The sequence below is a fragment of the Gekko japonicus genome, unplaced genomic scaffold (assembly GCF_001447785.1).
Source record: "Gekko japonicus isolate JY-2015 unplaced genomic scaffold, Gekko_japonicus_V1.1 scaffold1872, whole genome shotgun sequence".
NCBI lineage: Eukaryota > Metazoa > Chordata > Lepidosauria > Squamata > Gekkonidae > Gekko > Gekko japonicus.
The window spans coordinates 186051-208582 of record NW_015159770.1 but is presented as its reverse complement, the minus strand read 5'-3'; the positions used below and the strand labels follow the sequence as shown (position 1 = coordinate 208582).

Here is a 22532-nt window from a genome sequence, read left to right as displayed (position 1 = left end):
TAGCATTTGATCTTCCAAAGAAGTTGTCTTTTCCTCAAGCTTTTGTACTTTCTTCTTTACTTTCTGTGTAGTTGCAGTCACTTCCTTTATTTTTTCAGCATCTTGCTTCATAATTTGTATCAGATCACCCATCTGGGTTTGAGTTGCACCCATCTGGGCTTGAGTTGCCGTTATGCTTTGTGTTACCTTTGACATCTGTTCCTTGAAGTTATTCAGCTGCTACAGACTTCGCCACCTCACTGGTAACTTCCGGTTTAGGACTGTCTGGCCCCTTAGCTTTCAGAAGTCTTTCTTTGTCTTTCTTCCCCGCCATCTTAATTGTTTGTTCACTTTTCCCAACTTTGCTAAAGTTTCTGAATGTGCACTCGATCACTTAAACTCCCACGGGTAAGTGTCTTTCGGCAGTTTTCTCTGCTTTTCTTCCGCTCCCCCCCTCACTCGTTTAAGGTATGCGCATGGGAGGCGTCCCTCCCCCCGCTTGCTTTTTCTCCATCCGTGAAATAGGGTGGGGAGCTGCCTTTTACTCTTTAAATCGCCTTAGCATTGACTCATGTTCATTGTTGGTTTTCCGACCCCGCTCCAAACTTCATTTCAAACGCCGGATCTCCTACGCTTGCTCCGGTTAGCGCCACTAGTCCCATCTGGGTCTCATGGCACGGGAAACCACTGGAACTAAGAGGCGCCTCAATTCTCGGGCATTCCGCCCTCGAAGAGGCCGCCTCTTAAAAAGTTCCTTGGCCAGGGCCCCTTCACCGGGTCCCGGGGGGGTTGCGAGCCTGCGCGCCCCCTTCCCCAGCCAGAGCGCAGCTTCACCCCTGAGCAGTCTGGGAGGCAAGTCTGCTTAACGCGCCGCCATCAACCGGACCCCACTGGTGGACTTCCTGATGGCATTGGTATTTCTGGCCACTGTGTGACACAGAGTGTTGGACTGGATGGGCCTTTGGCCTGATCCAACATTGGCATCTCTTATGTTCTTATAGAGGGTCATCTACCTAAACCTATCCCTAAAAGCCAAGGCCATGCTTTCCACTAACTTGCACAATAACCTAGAACATAGTTCAACCCAAGCAGAGAGCAGGTAGACTGCAGAATGGTCCTACAGATTAATAGTTCCCAGATGACTCAACCATGTGAGCAGAGCCAGATGCAGTGGACAGAGTTGGGTCTGAATGAAGAAGAAGAAGAAGAGATTGGATTTATACCCCGCTCTTCACTTGGAGTCTCAGAGCGGCTTACAAACTCCTTTCCCTTCCCCTCCCCACAACAGACACCCTGTGAGGTGGGTGGGGCTGAGAGAGCTCTGACACAAACTGCTCTTTTTCAAGGACAGCTGTGCTAGCGCTTGTGACTGACCCAAGGTCACATCAGCAGGTGCAAGTGGAGGAGTGGGGAATCAAACCCGGTTTTCCTAGATTAGAGTCCACGCACTTAACCACTACACCAAAGCCCACGTTTGAATCCTCTGCTTATCCAGATGATAACTTACTTCCAGTTAAACACAACATTACTGTGAGGTAAAACGAATGTATTGGAGGACGAACAGGATACCAATGTAATCAGTGAAACTACATATTAACTGATAAAGGGGAAAGTAACGTCAGAAGCATTACTAGCCTAATCAAACTTGGGGAAAACACACTTTTCAGCAAATAGAACAACTCAACCCTGAATGAGGGATGGGCCATGGCTCAGTGGTAGAGTGCCTGTTTTGCAGGCACAAGGTCCCCAGTTCAATCCCTGGCATTTCCAATTAAAATCAGGTAGTAGGCAATGTGAAAGGCCTGAAGAGCTGCTGTCAGTCGGAGCAGACAGTACTGATGTTGACACACCAGTGGTCCAACTCACTATAAATCAGCTTCATGTATTCAATGCAGATATATAACCAATATATATAACTGAATTCTGTAATACAACATTTTGGGATGAGGGACACTTAACTACTTAACTATATGTCTGGTCTTCATGGATTTCAACAGGGCATAAGTCTGTATCTATGTGATTTGCAGAATCTATTACCTTTAGCAGAAAAAAACTTCCAAAGACACACAATTAAATATTATCAGCCCAAATGTCATCAACTCAGGGAGCCCCATTCCCATCCTGTGCTGCACACTGACATATTTTTACTGGCACAGTCTTTATCAGTATGCTTGCATCCTTTGTCTCTTGGATGGTAGTAAGTTTTTTAGAGGCCACTTACTGGGTTTGTTTCCCCCCCCCTCCCCACACAGTCTTTAGCACTCCTTGAAAGAGTGAACTGAAAATTGCTACAATCATAATGCACAATTGGATTTCTCAGCATCATCTCATCCAGATGCCAGACTTTGCATTTTCAGTCCTGCAGTGCAACTGTCAATAAATCACTCCCTATTGAACCAAAGTAATTAAGATGAGAGAATGCACCACTCTGTGCCATTCTTCATAATGAGCTACATATTTCTGTAGCAAATATACAAATATCATGCACCAAGCTGGGGGGGAAATTCAAAATGCTATTTTCAGTCATTCTGTTGTAGCTAAAACGAAGCGGCAATTATTTATTTTGTTTCTTCTTTCCAGGAAAGGCAGATTTTACAGGTGGCAGAATCGCACTAAAATAATTTTATAACCCACAACATTGAGGACGGAAGAATTGCTGGATTATTTGCCAAGAGATAATGCTTCTGATATTGTTTGAAATGATTTGTGTACAAGACCATTTCTCTTTCCTTATCCAATGGTGACAGAAGACGCTGTCTTCCACATTTAGAACTTTTTAAATCATGGCCGAGGCTTCAATACTATCTCTGGCTTTTTGAATATTGAAGTAGACAGCTGATGACCTGAGCTTCCATTCTAAGTAAATGCAATGTCACCTTTGGAAAATCACAGTCACTGTATTCGCAGAAATGTTTCCGTTTTCTGTCACATACTTTCATTCTCAATCTTAGGAGAACCCCATTTTTCATTATCTTGGCAGACAGAAGGGAAAACACAGATTATAGGCAGGATGTTGATGAATTGCTCTTTTTCCCAGCTAGACTATTTTTGTCAGTAAACCGAACACTATTAGCATTTAAAAGGTTATTTCCCCCCCCCCAGTTGCCTATAAGATCTCAGTGCTGTCTATTTTTCACTCATTTCACTGAACGTCATCATCTTTAAGCATTAAGCAGTTGTGCTAAATGGCTGAACATTGGACTCTGAATAAAACAGGGCCGCAAGCAGTAACTGATTTAAAATTGATTAAATTAAAGTTTTTATGAGTTCACAATCTCTCCCCTCCTTTACATCAATCACTGTATCTGACAACGTCAAAAAATATGGGATCCTCAGAGGACCTGTTGCAATCCACTATAAAGATGCATTGGATTTTGCCTTGTGTGTCAAATTTGATGGAACTTATTAAAGTGAGCTTTTTGCCTTCCAGTTGGTATTCAGAGCTAGTAGGTGTGTTGTTCTTCCAACTGAATCTCTCCTAGAAATAGGATTCAAAGGCAACTGAAACTAACAGTGTTCAGTTGAAATCTAGGGTCAAACTACCTGTGAAAAATATGAAAGTTGTGCACAACTGAAGGAGTAGAAAAGAGCAGGAATCCAGTAACAAAATTTAAGGTACTACTCTGGACTCTTGCTCTTTTCTACTGATACAGACAGACTAACACGGCTACCCATCTTGATCTATCACAACTGAAGGAATCTTATTTTTCTATCTGGCTAGTTACAATAAGAGGACATATTCTATACTCCATGTTCAAAATTTGATGAATGATAACAATGAAGATATATTTTCCTTGTAGCTTTGTTAAGCTAACTTCCTGAAATTTCGAGATCCACCACTGAGCTTTTAGAATACATACAATTTTACGATACATAAAACTGAATTTAAATGTAACTAGTTGGATAAAAACCCTGACCTGGGTAGCCTTGTAAGATCTCGAAAGCTAAGCAGGGCTGGTCCCAGATGGGAGACCTCCAAAGAATATCAGGGTCATGACACAGAGGCAGGCAATGGCAAACCACCGCTGAACCTCTCGTGCCTTGAAAACCCCCATGTGGGGTTGCCATAGGTCAGCTGTGACTTGATGGCACTTTCCGCCACTCAGTTGGATAAAAAGTCAAACTAACTGAATATTTTTTTTTAAAGAGTGTAAGAGCCTTAATTACACACAACAACTGAACTGCTTAATTTAAATAATTATTTTGGAGGAATAGCCAAAAACAAGCAGGAGAGTTATTTTTGGAGACAAACAGGAGAGCTAGGTGAATGCAGCATGTCCTTGCTACACACACACACACACACACACACACACACACAATCTTCATTATTTTGCTAATCTAAAAGTCACAACTCCTCAGCAACACATCTGAGACACTAGTGTGAAACTGCTGAATTAGTATTCATCAAGAATATCTGACACAATTTCCAGAAGATGTAGCAGGGACCTCTGATTTCATTAGCCACTATAAGTCTTAACCAGCTTAGCAAAACTGGGGAAATGATGTTATCATCACCCATTTATGAACGGTCTCTGAATTGTTATTATATTTGAATTCTACATTACTAAACCTCTCTCTGTATTTCCTGATGTTTATAAACTTGCTTTTTTCATAACTTTTGTATGTGTGCATATTTGTATGCCTACCTGGTGAGAACCCACTACCTGTACCTCATGAAGTGAACTCTAGTCCACAATAAAAAAGTTTTTATTCTAGCATAAGTTTATCACTGAGATGATACAAAACTCCTGTTTATTTTAAATAACCAGTAGGAATAAAATACCCACAGCAGGAGAGGAAGAGACGACTGTGTCTATATTTACCAAAACTATGGCCTAACACAAAAAACTTTTATACAAATCTAGATGGTTTTGCAAAGATAACGACGGACAACTGCATAGAACTTACTTTTCTAGTGCCACTGCTATATCCTGGAAGCCCTGTGCAGTGATATTATTCTTGTCCCATATAACAGTTCTGTTGGAAAATCAGAAATTACATAACGTCACTAAGCACAAGCTAAACACTATTCAGCCAGAATGCAGATAGATCTGTAGTTCTGAAGTAACACAATTAACAAGTAAAACACCAGTACAATTAATTCTGTGATGAAAATGTAGCAACAGGGATAAAGGAGCACTTATATGCATTAATACACACACACACACACACAAAACCACAGGTTTGGATCCTGTGCTGAATTTCTCCTTGCACTAGAGCTCCTGTGTGAGTGGAAACACAAGGAAAGACTGTGGTAGCCGCTTGCACTAAGTTAAGCTAATTGCATCCTCACTTAAAATTCCTACTTGCTCAAGATCTCATACAACCATTTTCTGGGTACTATAATTTACATGAAGCAATGTGCTAAGTGTTGCACAAGTGGAACTGCACTAAGTCAGTTTACATTTCTGCTTTGTATCGCTGGATCCAAGCCACACACTTTCAAGGTTGGAATCCTATACATTGCAAATAAAAACCTTCCTAAAACAAACAGCTGAACTGGGGTGTTGTCCCAAAATGAGACACTGAAATATATACACCAAATACTTCTAGAGCATTAAGTAAGCAACCTGTAATTTCAGAACTTTTTCTAGGGAGGTAACTTTGGTCCCCTTTCCTAAAGGTAAAATATAAGCATGTCCAAGTGACTCCTATACAGTGACTCTGAAGTCCAAATTTGAAACATGGAACAAACTCAGAAGAGGATCCCACTTGGGAGAGATCATTTAACCCTTTTTCCTACTGCCATTTGTCTGCTTAACATTGCCTATCCCAAAAAATCTCAAAATCTTTTCCCCTACAGCTGGGAGAGTTTGAACAGAAAAGCACCAGAAAGGAAGACAAAACAAAACATCCTTTTGTCATTGCTCATCCATTCCTAATTATAAGCTCTAATGTTGCTTGTCAGTTGTTGTTGTTTTTAAATATCTTGTTCACATGTCTCCCACATATCATTTGTTGCAAGGAAAAATCAAGAGATGGGGCATACAAGACAACACACAAAATTGAAGTTAACCAAGATGAATATGCAAATAACTGCCATACCTGAGTTTGGTGTTTATCTGAAGAGCCTTCGCTAGCATCTTTGCTCCCATATCGCCCATTCCATTTCCACTAATATCCACTTTTGTCAGAGATGTATTGCTCCCCAGTGCATTGATAATGATAGTGAGCTCTGTCTTCAACTTAGAATCTGCTAGAGACAGTGACTGCAAGGGCTGAGGAGTACAGAAGCAAGGGAAACCCACCACATTATAGTTAGATTAGTCTTAAATGCTCTTTTTAAGACCACAGATCAATCAACAATGCAACTTTAAAACAGCATATCATCAAACACAAGGTTCAAAGGCTGCGGAATGTGCTCTGCCACTGAGGGCTGCTTCAGCAATGGAAAAGGGCATGGAGCAAGTGGGAACAAGGCTTAGGATCTCTGTTCAAACCTGTTCTATGTAGGTACTGCAAGACATACTGCCTTGTACACTCCCAAGTATTTATGCAGGTAGAGGTGTGTGTGCATAGGCATAATCAATCAGCTTTTTGGTACAGATGTATGAATTTTATACAAATACACTATGGAGGCTGTGGGAAAGGAACAGGATTAAAAATGGGAAGTACAAAGGACCATTTCTCAGTATTTATTAAGAATCATATCACACTGGGCATTATCTGCCAACTGGGTGGTGCTATGTTTTAAAAGCTATATACAACCACTACAATTTCTGCATGGTCATTGCTTTACATTCTTATATTTACTGTACTGTTATTTATGTACAGTTGAGTTAGATCCTAAGTAAACTGGTGGACTGAAGCCTGAGGAGCAGGGCTTCCCCACCTTCCCACTCCTGCTGCAGCCAAAACTCCTGAAGTTCAATTCTGTTCCTGGGGTTCAAGAGGCCCCCTAAGGAAGAGCATGGTGAGCAAAGCTGGGATCTACAGTTTAAGGAAGAAACTGGTCAAAATTGCCCTGTGTCCACTACCACCATGTGATATTATGCTGTTGGAATGGCATTTCAGGATCCATCCCAACAGTTAACACAGATACATTGTAATGGGTATTCCTAGCCACCACAACATAACAATTTCCCTTTTAGCAAGAAGAAAAAGCCAACAAGCACACTCTTTCCTTTATAGTAAACTCACAACTATTACAGAAGACGGAGACTTTCTTGCCAAGTATTTTCCATAGATAAGGGATTTAGGTTTAGTGCCAGAATATAATCTTACAGCTCAAGGCTATGGAAAGAGATGGACATTACCTACTCTCAGGGCTTTTTTTGTAGAAAAAGCCTAGCAGGAACTCATTAGCATAATAGGCCACACCTAACAGCAGAAACTCGTTAACATATTAGGCCACACCCCTGACAGTACAGCTCATTCGCATATTAGGCCACACCCCATGCCATCCCTTGGTTTGCCCATGCGCCCGCGGCTGCGGGGAGCCCAGGTAAGGGAAAGGAAGGCAGTTTAAACTGCATTCCCTTGGCTTGCCCGGGCGCCCCGCAGCTGTGGGGAGCCCAGGCAAGCTGGCCCTTGGACAGGCCAGGGCAGGCATGAGGAGGCATTTAAATGCCTCCCTGATCATTCCATGGGCCCCCCTGGCCGGTCCACCTCGGAGTCACTGGGGGGGTTGCTCTCCAGGCCTTCCCTCTGTAGCCACGCATGCAGAGGTTCTGGCTGTAGTGGGCGTGGCCAACTCTGAAGTCAGCCGGAACTCTATTCCTGTGCGTTCCTGCCCAAAAATAGCCCTGCCTACTCTAATTGGCTGCTCCACTAAATATTCCTGGATTGACTTGATCCCCTGAAAACCATCCATCTCAGATGGATTGGAGGACTCAAGATCAGCCCTGAAAGCATCTAAACTGTAACAGAAAGCGTAGTGCATGTGTAGAAGTGTCACTTATAGCTTTTGAACCTATCCTTCATGTTTAAGGGAGAAGACAGACAGAAATTCTAAATGTGGTAGGAAGTCATTTTGGCAACTATCCTTTTGCCTAACACAAAAGCCAAGGAGGGGGTGTTCCAAACCATTTCCACCATGCTTTAGAATGTTTCTATCCTCATCCTAAAATATCATTATGAGAAAACTTGGAATCTTAAGGTGACAGAATTTGGAGTTACAAATATCCTTCTTTGTAGATAAATCTTGTGGTTAAATTTATGATACGTAAGCGTAGCAGGAACTCTGTAGGAAACTTTAAAAGATTAGCAGGTCCTGTTTGAGCCATATGAATTTCATGTGCAAGACTAAAAACCCAGAGGGGATGACATTATGCCAGAAGCGGACATTATACAAACTAGGAAAGCAGAACCATGAGACTGTATAATTGGAAAGTCTGTCCTTGACAAAGAAATGTAACCACTTTAGATTAAAATGACAGCTATCAAATTGCTATATTAATTTGCCTAATCTTATAACGCATCCCCACTCTATTCACCATATAATTTGGAAGGAATTAACTTCACATTAGTGCGGTAACTTGGGAATGGTGGCAAAAGTTTAATTGAGGCGCTTCATGCCTCGTAATAGGATTCCAGCACAAAGCTCTACCTTCTAAAATTCTCAAATCAGCAGAACACAACAGTTTTAAAAAGTGGAATAAAAATGAATCCATACGAAATGAAGCAACCATTATCATTCTGAATTGCTGATAAACTCCAGTCTTCCCTCATGTTGTATATATCCTTGCCCACCTTCTACAAATGGTCATACCTGTGGTCTAAGCGGACTAGTCCACCTCCAGAACACTAATAGCGGGACACTTGCTTCCCAATCACCATTTCTCAAAAATCATGACTCCACTCTTTATCCAGCCGTCTCCCTGAACAAGGTGCTTATCCTGATCGTGGGGGCAGTAATGACAAAGGCAGCAGTGGGAAGAGAAACCCACTTACTCTTAGGACACAGCAACTACCCTTTAGCAAGAAGTCCCCGTGATATGTTAACATTGGGTTTCTAGGTGTGCAGTAAATGTGTCCTGTCTCTGCAATAAGTTGGGACTGTATACCTCATCTTCCAGCTGAGCACTTCCTTTGAGTTATAAATTGCCATAGTATTCCCCCCCCCTTTAACAATGAAATGAATGGCTTTCAGCCTTGTAGAAATGAAAAGCATCAGCCACGAGTCAATAACAAGAAAGAAAATAGGATTTTAGAATGAATGGATTCAATTTCTGACACCAGTTTATACCACTCAAAGCTTTAAAGACCTCTTAACATGACAATTTGGTACACATAGTCTTGTGTGAAAATTGCATGAATTTCTGCTTTGCTTATACTCTGAATTGCTTTCTGGACATGCAACCTGCTACTGTGAATCACCTGGAACAGATTAGAGGAGAGGAAGCATATTTAATCCAGGCTCTGCTTTACCCCTACTAGGTGAACAGCACCATCACCAGCAATAACATGAACCATCTGTTTGGGCAGATGTGACAGAGAATCTGTTGGTCACAGCCTATGAAACCAGATATCTATTATTTTAAAAACAGATATGTTTTATGCTTTCTTCCAACATTAGGTAGGGAGTTTATATCTGGTTTTTGCTTACAAACCCAAAGAATACAGAGATTAACAGGTATACAGTTGGAAATAACACTTGACAGAATGATTCTTATATAACAATACATTATTCAAATATCACTGTTGCTAGGGTTAAGGCCTGTTACATCGGTATAGACTCAAAAGTATTTTTAACCACACTGTCTCTGAGTTGTGAATGTGCATATCCAATATGCATGTCCAGTACTAGCTTTTCAGTATGCAAGGGGGTTCTCACAGACTTTTTCCTCTCACAAAATGATGTACTTTAAAAAGACACAGGCACCACAGAGCAACTTAACGTACCAATAGTAACGTGCAAATGAGATTGAAGAAGAGAAGGTTTTTATACCCTGCTTTTCTCTACCATAAGGAGACTCAAAGCAGCTTACAATCGCCTTTCCTTCCTCTCCTCACAACAGGCTGAGAGAGCTCTGAGAAAGCTGTGCATGGCTCAAGGTCACCTAGCAGGCTTCATGTGGAGGAGTGAGAAACCAAACCCAGTTCTCCAGATTAGAGTCCTGCCACTCTTAACCACTACACCATGCTGGCTCCTCACAGGTGAATCCTCACATGTTAACAGGAGTTGAAGTTGAAAAAATAGAAACACTTTTTGTACCAGAGTTCAACAGTTTCACACCAGCAAATTCATTTATATTGTGCTGCTTATTATTTTCCCATAAAACTTAAGTGATAAACCTGACTAATATGAACATGTGAGTGATCAGGTTAGGGTAACTTGAAATGAGGAATGACGATGCTTAGAAGACATTAAAGTAATGGAGAGAATTCTACTCACTGATTCTTCATCTTGAATCATTTGTACCAAATTATCAAGAACAGGGCCCAGATTTCTGAAGGAGGCAACAAGAAAGAAGAAAGGGAAAATTAGCAGTTTTAATCAACTGATTTTTATTATTTTAAAAAAACCCAAATAAATAAAAAACTTACTTGGATTTCATGTTGTTAAAGTTTTTGCCCAACGCCAGGTGTCTTATTGATCGATTTTTACTAAGCCAGACTATAAGAGTTGAAAGGTCAGATTCTAGGCCTGTGAGTAGTCAGATTAAATTCAGAAATTAAAGTAATTCCAATTAATATACATTGTCAGAGGAGTTTAAAATCAACCAAGTTATACAATTCCATAACAAATCAGCTGGAAGATGAGCTATACAGTCCCAACTTATTGCAGAGACAGGACACATTCTAATTAACTACAGCATATATCGTTAAGATATTTAACCTCCATTTTCTCAAGAAAGGATTACATGAAACATGCATACACACAGGGGTCATTTCATAGAAAAAGAGCTGCAGGAGCTCATTAGCATATCTAATACACTATTAGCATAATAGCTTATTAGCATATGCCACACACCGGAAGTTATGTCAGAAGGGGAAGCAAAAAGGGGGGAGGCATCTTCAAAAGCCTCCACTTCCATTTTCCAGCTGGCCGGCAAGGCGGGCTGGGGGGGGGGAAGCGAAGAGTGAAGAGGTTTAAAGTTTAAACCCCTTCTCTCTAGAGTCATCTTTCCATTATACTCTATGGGCCCACAGAATACAATGGAAAGTGGCACTGCAACTCCAGAGAGAAGGGGTTTAACCTTTAAACCCCTTCTCTCTTTGCTCCCCCCGCAGCCAGGCTTTGCAGGCCGGCTGGGGAAGGGAAGGGGAGGCTTTTGAAGATGCCTCCCCCCTTTTTTTTACTTACCAAGCTGACCTGCTTCTGGAGCCCCCCCCCTCGGCGAGCAAGCCAGGAAGGGCCGGGGAGAGAGTGGGGAGACATTTAAATGCCTTCCCGTGCCTTCCTCGGGGCTGCAGAGGCAGGCTGCCAGAGCAGTGCTCTGGCGCGCTCCGGCCCCAAACAACCCCTGCATACATATATACTGTGTTTCCCCGAAAATAAGACACTGTCTTATATTTATTTTTTCTCAAGAAGACACACTAGGGCTTATACCACAAATGCATAGAAATCCTGCTAGGGCTTATTTTTTGGGTAGGTCTTATTTTCGGGGAAACAGGGTACCAAAACCCTTTGGGAGCTTCTACTTCTTCCACCCACCTGTTGAGGATGCTTTGCCTAGGGGTTTTGTTACATGCATATATCTGTAAGGCTTAAGTCAGAAGTCCCCAGTGTGGGGCTCATGGGAGCCATGACAACTGGTGACACCTTTCCCGGCACCCACCAATTGCTTTTATAAAGTGGGTAGGTCCACGTGGGGTTTTTGGCCAGAAAGGTTTCTGACTGGCTACTGAAGATTTTATTGGCTGTGTAGATTTTTAAAAAGTTGCTTTGGTAGCAGCTGTCACAGCAGCACAAGGATCTTTATTGTGAGGCTGAAGGTAAGCTGCTTCAGCTATTTTATGGCTGGCTCCACCTCCCATGGCAGCCATTTTGTGTTGGCGCCTGCCATGCTGTGTCAGAATTCCAAAGTTGCCCACAGGCTCAAAAAGATTGGGGATTGGGGAAGTAGACCCTCAAGGTAGAACTGCTTGGCTCTTTTCATCCTTTCCAACTTTGTCATTTTCTCACTGAAAACACCACCCAGAGCTGCTTTTACAGTGTGTAGTAGGATTGCCATTCTCCAATTTGGGGTAGAGGATTGCCTGGTTTTGACCAGCTGGCTTGTGGGTAGAAATCTCTGCCCCCAGCAGCAACATCGGGCGACGTGCCTATGTCACCCGGAAGTGATGTGGGCATGCTGGAGGCAGCACTCTGGTTTTGGGGCAGAACTCTATGGTTTGAGGCCTGTTTTAGCATAGAGTTTTGCCCAAAAACCACAGCGTTGCCCCCAACATGCCTATGTCCCTTCCGGGTGATGTAGGCACATCACAGCATTCTTTTTCACTTCCAGAAGTCCCTCCTCCTCCCCTGCCAGCATGTCATTCTGACCTGGTGACCCTAGTGTCTACAGAAAAAATACCAATACTTGTAAGCAGCTTGGGAATGGTATGCAATTCTGCCATCACTAGAGTAGCTATGATTAGGATATTTTTAGTGGCAATGAACTGTAAACTGCAATAAAATGTAACAGCTCAGGGAATCACTTCTGTAAAGGAATAGGATTGCAGTTGATTGCAATGTTTGTTATTCTGCTTGTCTTCTGTCTTTGTAACCCACTTTGTACTGCATAATAGTAGGCCATGCCTTAGGCAGGGGTTTTTTGGGGGCATATCTGCAATATATTTCAAGTGTGTAATTCTAGTCCTACTACACTGCTCATTGGCTGTCTTATGCTATCTGCTTGTATTATTGTTTATATTTTGCAATCCACAGTGAGTCTCAGTGAGAAAGGTAGGATATAAATGAGGTAAATCAATCAATTGATAAATAATGGAGATCTCTCTCATCCCTCTGACATTTAGGACCACAATATATCAGCTATCTAGCATGTTATTATCCCATCGTTCCTCCAAGAAGCTCAGAGTACTCATCTCAATTTAATCCTCACAAAAACCCTGAAAGGGAGGTTAGGCTGAAAGAAAGTCACCAGCACAAATGCATGCTTTACAGCACAGTGGAGGTCTGGACCGGGCTGTCTCAAATACTGGTCCAACATTCTAATTTCCACAGCATCTGTCTTAACAGATCTGCATACAAAAATATTTGTATTTTATGTAATCTCTAATTAATTAATCCAAACTAGTCCCGTTTTGAAGTCAGTGGGTGATTTCAAGATTGTGACCTGGAAAGTATGAGTAACAAACAGTAAGTGTCTGATCTATGTCTGAACAACAACAACAAAAAGAATGCCTGAAAGAATTAGAATTCATAATTAAGCTTTCAGGGGCTTTTATATAGGACCAAGAATTTGCTTTAACTATCTTCTTATTCATCTTTGTGCCACATTTTTAACAGTCTCCCATATATATAACAAAATCATACTTGCAGCCCAGTTCTAACTAATATTTACTAGGTCCCGTAAATTTCAATAGGATTTTTGCTCAAATTATTTTAGGATTACTGTCTCAAAGTCCATTCCTCTTCACATTTGCTTGCAAGTCCCATTAGGACTGAATTAACTCTCAAGTGAAGGTAATAGGATTGTATTATATATCATTCAGTCACATCCCTTACTCAGCGGTGTGTACACAGTTATTATCTGGATCATCTTACCATTGTCTGAAATATCAAGACTGGCGATATTGTGTATTTCTGCTATACATCCTTCTAAGACTTGTGCCCCTCCTGATCTTAGCTAGAAGGAGGGAGAAAAGTCAGATATTTTCTCATAGCAAAGGGAATTGAGAGAGCATACAAATAAAGAGCAGGGATTTTGCAAATAATGGCAATTACAGTCTGACTAAAGGTGAGATACTTCATCTTTCTGCACATAACACTAAAAATCCTGCTTAAATAATATCCTATCCAATGGGAAATAATTTCTCCTGTTACAAAGCACGTACCACGATGGGGAGCTGCAGTGAAAAGGGGGGGCTGGGGATTGAAAAGTATCCTTCTACAACCGCAGCTACTGTTTTGTTAAACTTCTGTCCCAATTATTCAGTCTATGCCAAAAACAGGCATGAAAAGATACATTTAGGGTCACTTTTTCTAGCACAAGTTGATATTAGTGGCACCAGTTTTTAGATGTACGACTCCCTGTATCTGAGACCTGTCACAGTACTGCAGACTGGAAGGAGAAGAGTGGGGGCAGTATCAAATGGGACAGAAAGGAGCTCTTCAAAAGACATGTTTTATAACATATATGGGAAGTCAACCCCTGCTGGGGGGAAAAATAGTATGGATAATTTTTAAATGGAGCTTTTTATGGACTTGAGCTTCCAGTCAGCATTCAGATTATATGAATGTTTGTATTTTTGAGTTAAAAATATAAATATCTCTACACTGAGAAATATATCTAAAAATTTACTTTAACGCTTTTCATATAAATGTAACACACACAAGTATTTTCTTAATTTATCAACACAATCTTTTTCTGGAAGTATAATTTTTTCTGACAAGCAAGCTCCAATTCCAAGAAGAAATAAAAGCACTTTTTATGTTTTAGGTCAGGAACTCAACTAGGAGTCCAACCCATTGATACTTTGTGATTTGGTATGAGAAAGGTGGTTGAGTTTATATGCATGTTCATCCTGCCACATTTGCCCAGTTTGACTGGAGAAGAAACATCTGAACTATGCTGAGATTATGTATACCCCCAATTTTTCCCAATGTGTTATTTGTCTTTATATCAAAGTGTACTTCATATCAAAGTGCAAACACATGAATTGGTTGAAACATTCTTGCACAGGGGAGTCCAAGCATATGTACATGCCATTAAAAGACACAGACTTTACACATTTGCTGCAGGAAGCATTGGAGTAATACCAGTGTATGTACTGCAATATAGTTTGCCATGGAAAGTTATTATTTACAAAGTTGCAATTTATCAAGTTCTCAGTTCTTTGGCAATCAACCCTGTTCTTCAACTAAGTATCAGTAAACAGATCTTCAGTTATCCACAAGATGCACAGAAGAAGGAATACATGTAGTGGATAGGCAGGGAGTAAGCGGCTTCTTGAGTAAATAGTTAAGAGGGATGAAAGTAAGGCAGGAGATGTACTTACACAGTGACCAAGCTTATGCAAGGAGAAGAGAAAAGGGAAATCCATCAGTGCTGATTAAAACCATTTTCTTTAACAAATGATCAACATAAAATAATGAAACTTTGGATTAGAGTTAGTACGCCATTAATTTGCTGCTGGATATAAGTGAGATGGTGAGGAAATGAAAGGTTTAATTTCTGTGTGGGCTTAGGACCTATGTTCAGAAAGAATGTCTTAGCTGCCAAGTGGAAAAGCATTTGGCTTCCTTCTTGATATTAATGCATTCCTCCCAGGATACTTCAGAGGTGGTAGATCAGAGGTATATGTTTGCAATGCAAAGACTGCAATTATTTGGATCATCACTGGAATTTTCAAATTGGGCAGCCCAAGCTAAGTGGGCTGCAGACAAAAATGAAGCACAGAAGCAAATAACATCATGAGTGGAGTCTATAGCCTGAAAGTAAAATGGAACACAACTGACCCAGAAAACCTTTTTGGTTTAGTCCATTGGCTTCTACACGCTAACTCTTAACAGGCTGGATCCTACAACCACTGGACCCATGGATCTTCCCCACCTAACCCCTACCCACTTGACCCATTTCTGACCTCTGGGTTTGAGGGACATGTGTTGTGAAGAGAGGCAGGTGCCTTCAAAGAAAACACACAGAATTGTGTCAAAAAAGTTCTAAACCCTGTTTGGTGCTCTCAAACATTTATTGTGGGAGAGCAGAAACAAGAGTTCAGTGTCAAAACCTATCAATACCTCCAGAACAGTGGTACCAGAGCATTGGTGAGCCTTTTAGAGATTCAGCAATTGAGATGGGATTGGCCTTACAGCCATCTATACAACTGGAAGGTGAAGAGTTAAAACTGCCTCAATTTGGGAAAATGCATGCAGAGAGAGCCAAGGAGGTACAGAGTATCAGAAGGGAATGAGAGCATCTTCTGTCAGGCCTCCTGTCATTAAAAAGCCTGCCCTTCCCAAGAAGGGGAAGGATGCAGAGAGCCACAAGATAGCAAGTCTTCAAGACTATATAGCTAGTATTTCTCTTTTGTTTTATTTACTAGAAACTGTATCCTTTGGAAGCTGATGTTTCCTAGCCTCATCTGTGCTGGTATGTTGCGAAAATAATGGATGTTCCTTTACTTAAAAAGTTTGTGTATGAGACTTCATTGTGTTTCCACCTCATTTGACTTAAGCTGCTTAGTTAAGCTACACCCTTCTTGGTGACCGAGCATCAAGAGACTTTGGGGGACAATAAATTTACCTTTGGTTATTGGCAGGTCTCTGGCATACCCCAAAGTCTTGGAAAGAGCTTTGGGAAGAATAAGGAGGAAATTTGGAGGGAGACATGCGCTTCCTCCAAACCCATGCACCACCCTAGGCAACTTAGTTATTTTCAAGCAAGGGACACAAGGTGGTGGTGGTGGTGGGGAGAGTGAGAAACCCAACACAGGATCATTATAGTATGTACTAATAGCCATGTGAATTGGGTGGCTGTAGAGTGAAGAGGGAGAAATTGCTTCCTTTCTTTCTCTTCCATGAGCAGGGTTCCACTAATGAGAGGCAAAATGGGCAATCTAGTACCCCTCCCCCTTCATACTACAGACTCCCACTAGTACTATGCGCAAGTCCCTTGACCCAAGAAATAAAGTTTCCAGGGGTCAGAAAGGGCTCCAGGGGAGAACGGAGGAAAGAGAAGATCCTACATCATCAGCACATTCTGCTGCCAGTTAGCAGGATCTAATCCTATGTTTTTTTCTTTTAACTGAACTCCCCAATGTACAATCGCACACTGCATTTGAAATGACTACATTTCAAAAATGGGTTATTGCTGTTTAGGGAGGGAAAACTTTGAGTAGATGCATTCACACCACAAACACAATGAAATTAATGTTCTATAAATATGCAGCAGAGTTTTACATTCCTTTTCAACATTATGGAAAATACCCATTTATTTTATGTCTTGTTCTTTATTAGGAATAATATCTTGCTAACAATATATTCATAATTACATGCTACAGTTATTTACAAAGTGCCTAAAAATCCTACCTCACAGCTACTCAGATCTAGAGACACCTCCTTCAAATTTTGGTTACAAGCAAGGCCCAGTAAGAGTGCTCTGAGAAACAAGCAGAACAGAGGATGCGTCACCAACAGATCATATAAGCCATATAGAAAAGATATACAAATTATTATTAAGAGACACTTGACAATGTAATTTCTAAGGTGGGTTATAGATTATATAGATTCTGAAGAGATTCTGCCACAGTCCAGATACAACACCACAAATGCTTTGGGATTGAGAACACTTCCACAGGCTCACATAATGTCTTCAGTATTTTTTGGGTTGGGTATACTGAACCTGAAAAATACTGGTATTTCCTGATATTCCTGAATCCCAATACCAGTATGGTATTTGGATTTGGTAAATATCCTGGACTGCCAAAAAATTTTTGGCTCCATTATACCCTATGGGGACCATTGATGATAACGGTCCCCATAAGGTATAATGGAGAATCGATCCAGGGGTATCTGGGGCTCTGTGGGGCCTGTTTTTTTAGGTCAAGGCACCAAATTTGTAGCATTGCTTCTAGTGCCGCTCCTCAAAAAAAACGGCAGCATTTTGAGGAGCATTTGGGGCTGCAAAAGGAGCCAGAGGTGAAAAAGTTGTGCTTCTCAGGTAGAAATCCTTCCACTCAAAGAAATATTTCACTGTATCCAAGCCAAAGGGTGAAAGTAACATCCAAAACACTCAGCTTTCCTATTCAACTATAGGGTTACATAAACATCATCATGCAATTAGAAGTAAAATCTAATGATAACGTTCATAGGACACTTACTTTAGTGGTTCAGGAGGGAGTTTAGTCCCTGAAAGGTTGATTTGCATCAAAGCAAGTGAGCTGCTGAAAAACTGTTTGAATGATGGAGGAACTTCCTTCCCCTTTCTGTAAAAGAAAGCAGAATAAATGACCATCCCAAAGCCCTGACATAACTACAGCCTGTATTCTCATGATTATTTTCCTACACAGGGCCATATAATAACTGCATCTAAATGAATTTGCAATGCAAAAAAATATGGTTATACCAAAGTGTTATACCAAAGTGTCTCAGTATACTGTAATTGCATTCATTTGTCAACATCAAATATCTGGATCAATGATGAGTACCATCATCCAAAACCAAACTGGAATCTCAACCAGGTTAGTTGCACAGTTCAAGGAGTCAAGATGAAAAGTAGATCTCGTCATTTCAGTTCTCCCAAAAATGCAAGGCTGAGGAGAGGGATGGTGGTATAAGGGGTAAAATCTTTTACCACAGACATGAAAAATTGATTTTTTCAATCTCACTAGACTGCTATATGCAACTAGAACTAATGCTCTTAAGTAGCACTGTTACTTTCAGTGACACACTGAAGAGTATATGTTTAATATCTGCAAGTTGAAACTTGCATGATGGGAATAAAAAGTAGAAATTCTAGAGGTAATGCGACAAGTTGACAGGCTTCTACAAACATCCTATATTCCATACACATTGCTGATATTCTTCTATAGCACTCATCTTTGTGCAAATATTTTAAAGAGTTCTCTGCCTCTGCAAACCTTCCCACAGGCACATGTAGATTTCAAATAAAAAGATTAGTGATCTTAATTTTTCTGCAAAAGAATCCATTACTTTATAACAGTACTATGACCATTCAGACACTCTTTGACGTGAAACTGAGATCCTCCAGGATAAACTGGTAATCTTTACTTTTGTGCAGTATGCTCCTGACAAGATCCCTGTGATACAAGTATAACTCTGTAAAAACGAAGGACAATAACCACAATATATCCAGGATTTTTTCAGGACTTTTTTTTAGTTTTCCTGAGGAAATCTAGATACATTTCGGGATGCTGCAATATACTAAAAAGAAAATACCGATAACATTTTTTTAATATATATTTTTGGCTTGGGTAGATCCAAATGCACACGTGGACTGCTGAAAAGACAAATAAGTGGATTTCAGACCAAATCAAGTCTGAACTCTCCCTAGAAGTTAAAATGTCTAAACTGAAGCTATCACACTTTGATCACATTATGTGAAGACAAGAGTCACTGGAAAAGACAATAATGCTGGGAAAAGCTGAAGTCAACAGGAAAAGAGGAAGACCCAACACAAGATGGATTGACACAATAAAAGAAGCCACAGTCCTCAGTTTACAAGACCTACGAATAGCTGCTAATGATAGGATGTTTTGGAGAATGTTAATTCACAGGGTCACCATACGCCAGAAGTGACTGGACAGCACTTAACACACACACACACACACACACACATACACACACACATCCAGTATTACAATAAGTGATATTTATCAATCATAAAGCTATCCTATCCACAGACAAGGCCAGGCGTTCTATATATTATTTGGGAGGGTACTCTGCAGAAAGCTAAAAATATGACTAATTTAACAAAAAAAACAACCCTCAAATGATAACTGAGTATGCTTCAGGAGGTAAGGAATCCTGACAGTAGCTGAGAGGCAGTGAAAGGAAGAACAGAAAACAAAACAAACAATCAAAAAACAACAACAGAAGGAGATGGAGAAAATGGGCCTGGCCCATCCCAAGAGTTTATAGAATTCTGGAGGAAATTTATCCCACTTCTGACATAATAACCTCTCACAGTATCACCATATTTTCCCCAATATTAACTTGATAGTTGAGGACTTATCACAAAAGCAGCAAAAGAAGTGCACCCACAGATCAGGTGGGAGTTTTTTGCATGTTAATTGTTTCATTGTTTCCTATGAAATCCCAACAGAAGCTAGTGAAGATAGTTCAGTGCCTCTTGTACCGCAGTTGATGTGTTCTCAAACATGGAAAAATTGTATAATTGACATTAATATAAAAGGACATTTGGACAATGCACACATGGCAAGGTAGAGAATAGTGATATAATACCTAACCGACAGTAAGGATAATATTTTGCATGCTGACCTGTGAGAAAAAACTGTCCTGGATAGGTTTAGGATGGCGAGATGCTGCAGGCATCCATGAAGAAGTGCTCCACACATCTAAATTATATAAAAAAAGAAAAATAATGTGTGCATAAATCAGTTTGCAATAATAAAGACAGAACTGTATTTTGTAAATTCTACTTTGTAGATACAATTCTATTTTGTAAAAAATTACCATGTCTAATGCGCACTCCGTATTGGATAAATCCAGATGTGTAATGGCATTTGACTGGGCCAAAAAGTTATACAAGAACTACAAGAAAGGGAAAACAAGTTTTAATTTTCTTACAATGTCCATCTCAACTCTTCAAATCTGACAGTAATTGCTAATCTGATTCTTCACCATTAATCTCAAAACACCCTTTTTTCTTAAAAGAAAAACTACTACCCACATAACTCTTGGAATGTCTCAGTCTTCATTATTTGCTCCCTAACCAGGCCCTTGCCCTTAACTGTTGGTAGTCAAACAAGTAGAGCTGAGAGGGAATAGCCTTACTCAATTTCTATTGCAGGAACTAGCAACCAGAAGGAAGAGAAGAACTGTCCCAGGGTTCCAATTGGCATGCACATGCTACTCTCCTACATCCCGGGAAGGGAACATAGCAGACTCTTCCACTGAGCCTGGAGTTTTGAAGACTCAAGATGATTCTTCTACCATTTTTTTTTCTTTAGCACTTTCTGTGAGAATGTTGGCTACCTTGCTTTGTTCACACATGATTAGGAAAGCAAGAAGAACAGAAGAAAGCTAACCTATTGGGGACATTACTCCTTTTATTAATGGGGAATCAGTACTTCATAAGAGGTTATGCAAATCAAGGTGGCTCTCAGTCAAAGGTTATAATTCATTGAGATGTTCTCTTTTTTAAAAAGGGCTTGATTACAATAGGTTTGTATGAACTAGAAGCAGCCTCCTTTATTTGTCTCTATTTCACTCATTACTTTGAACATGACAGAATTGTTTAGAAATCAGGAGAAAAAGGAGTACCTACTGAAAGATCATCACCCCGAAGAATATTCCCTGAGAGGTCAAGATGGGTGAGTGTGGTCGCTAACAGCTGGTTGGCACTCAGTGACTGAGAAAGGCTGTTCACCCCTACAATGAAATTGTTAATAGTTACTTTTGTGGTTCTCAATGAAAGGGAGTTTGCCCTACAAAATATATATTATAACAAACAAGACAAAATATATAGCCAAAATATGTATTAATACTGAATTAAACTGTAGGTGAGGAAACTAGAATTTCTATACGCTGATCACCTTCTGGTCTTACTGGAAACGTAAAAGATTGCTTTACATAGGAAGATAAAGCATAGTAAAAAATACAAATACCTATACAAGGCTGATATCAGATGAGATCTACTTTATAATCTTATAAAATGTTTAGCAGCCAAAGTATTAGGATGCTATTTGGACAAATGAAATACACCATTGTTTGTTAACACAAACCAGCCATACAGCTCCTTTTTTAACAAATAGACGAGAGCAATAGTTGCTATAAGAGCCATGTGAGTCCATGCTCAGTATGTGAGTCCAAGTGGGCTAAGGGTGGTTTACAATATGTCATAAAACCATAAACAGTTCCATACAACAATAGTACATTAAAACGTTAAGTAGAAAAACATGAGGGGAAAGAAAGAGTTGATTAAAGGGTTGCATGGAAACGATGTGGAGGGTTATCTGCTGTGTGTGTAACTTTAGGGAAACATATAAAATTTTTACAGAAGAATTGTCCTTTAAGAGATAGCCCAATAAATGGGTTAAAGGAGCAGGAAACTGGGCTAAATATGCTACATCAATTTATTAAGATAATTAAAAACAACCCCCCCCCCCAAATACTTATGTCCATGCCCTGTTTGGTTTTATAACTGGACCATTTGTGGTCACCACAAAAGCAGAACAGAAAAGAGCAAGCAATGATCAGAAAGCAAACTTCAGTCCACTATGACAGGTATTTTCTACTAACTGAAGGGACCCACACAGCCTCTTAAGATTTGGGGCAACCAGGTTTGTTTAAACTGTAAACCTTCCCTTCAGTTACAATACGTTCTTAGGGTAGCAAGTGTAAAGGCTTTTGGTTCACTGCTGTGAGGTAAGTTTTGTGGTGAGCAAGAAGAACACAGAGATCACTGAGACAGGAGTTGTATGTAAATAACAAAGAATTATTTATTTACAGGTTGGTTTTAAAGAACAGATCAGCAGCACAGGTCTCCAGATAGCCAAAGGAGAAACCTGGCTAAGACACATAAATTTAGGTAGGGATGGGCATGAACTCAGGAAATGCGGTTTGGTTTGTGGTGTGCCCAGTTCACAAAGTTCATGACATGACAGAATGGCCACCTGGTGTGCTAGAGATACCAACCTCACAGGAAATCTCTGGCTGTCTCTTATACCTGCCCTCCAAGTTTGGTGACAATTGGATTTATGTGGTCTGAGTTATGGTATCCCAAAGAAGGTGCCCCCTG

General features: G+C 40.5%; 1 protein-coding gene across 1 annotated transcript in view; it reads right to left on the bottom strand.

Moving 5' to 3' along the window:
• Positions 1-22532, bottom strand: part of LOC107106428 (leucine-rich repeat-containing protein 16A-like) — a 232552-nt gene that overhangs the window by 76672 nt on the left and 133348 nt on the right. The window contains 10 exon segments of the mRNA XM_015406571.1: positions 4888-4956; positions 6025-6197; positions 10316-10370; positions 10468-10567; positions 13634-13715; positions 17120-17189; positions 17911-18015; positions 20051-20127; positions 20246-20323; positions 21060-21163. Of these exon segments, the coding sequence (XP_015262057.1) occupies positions 4888-4956; positions 6025-6197; positions 10316-10370; positions 10468-10567; positions 13634-13715; positions 17120-17189; positions 17911-18015; positions 20051-20127; positions 20246-20323; positions 21060-21163 (913 nt within the window).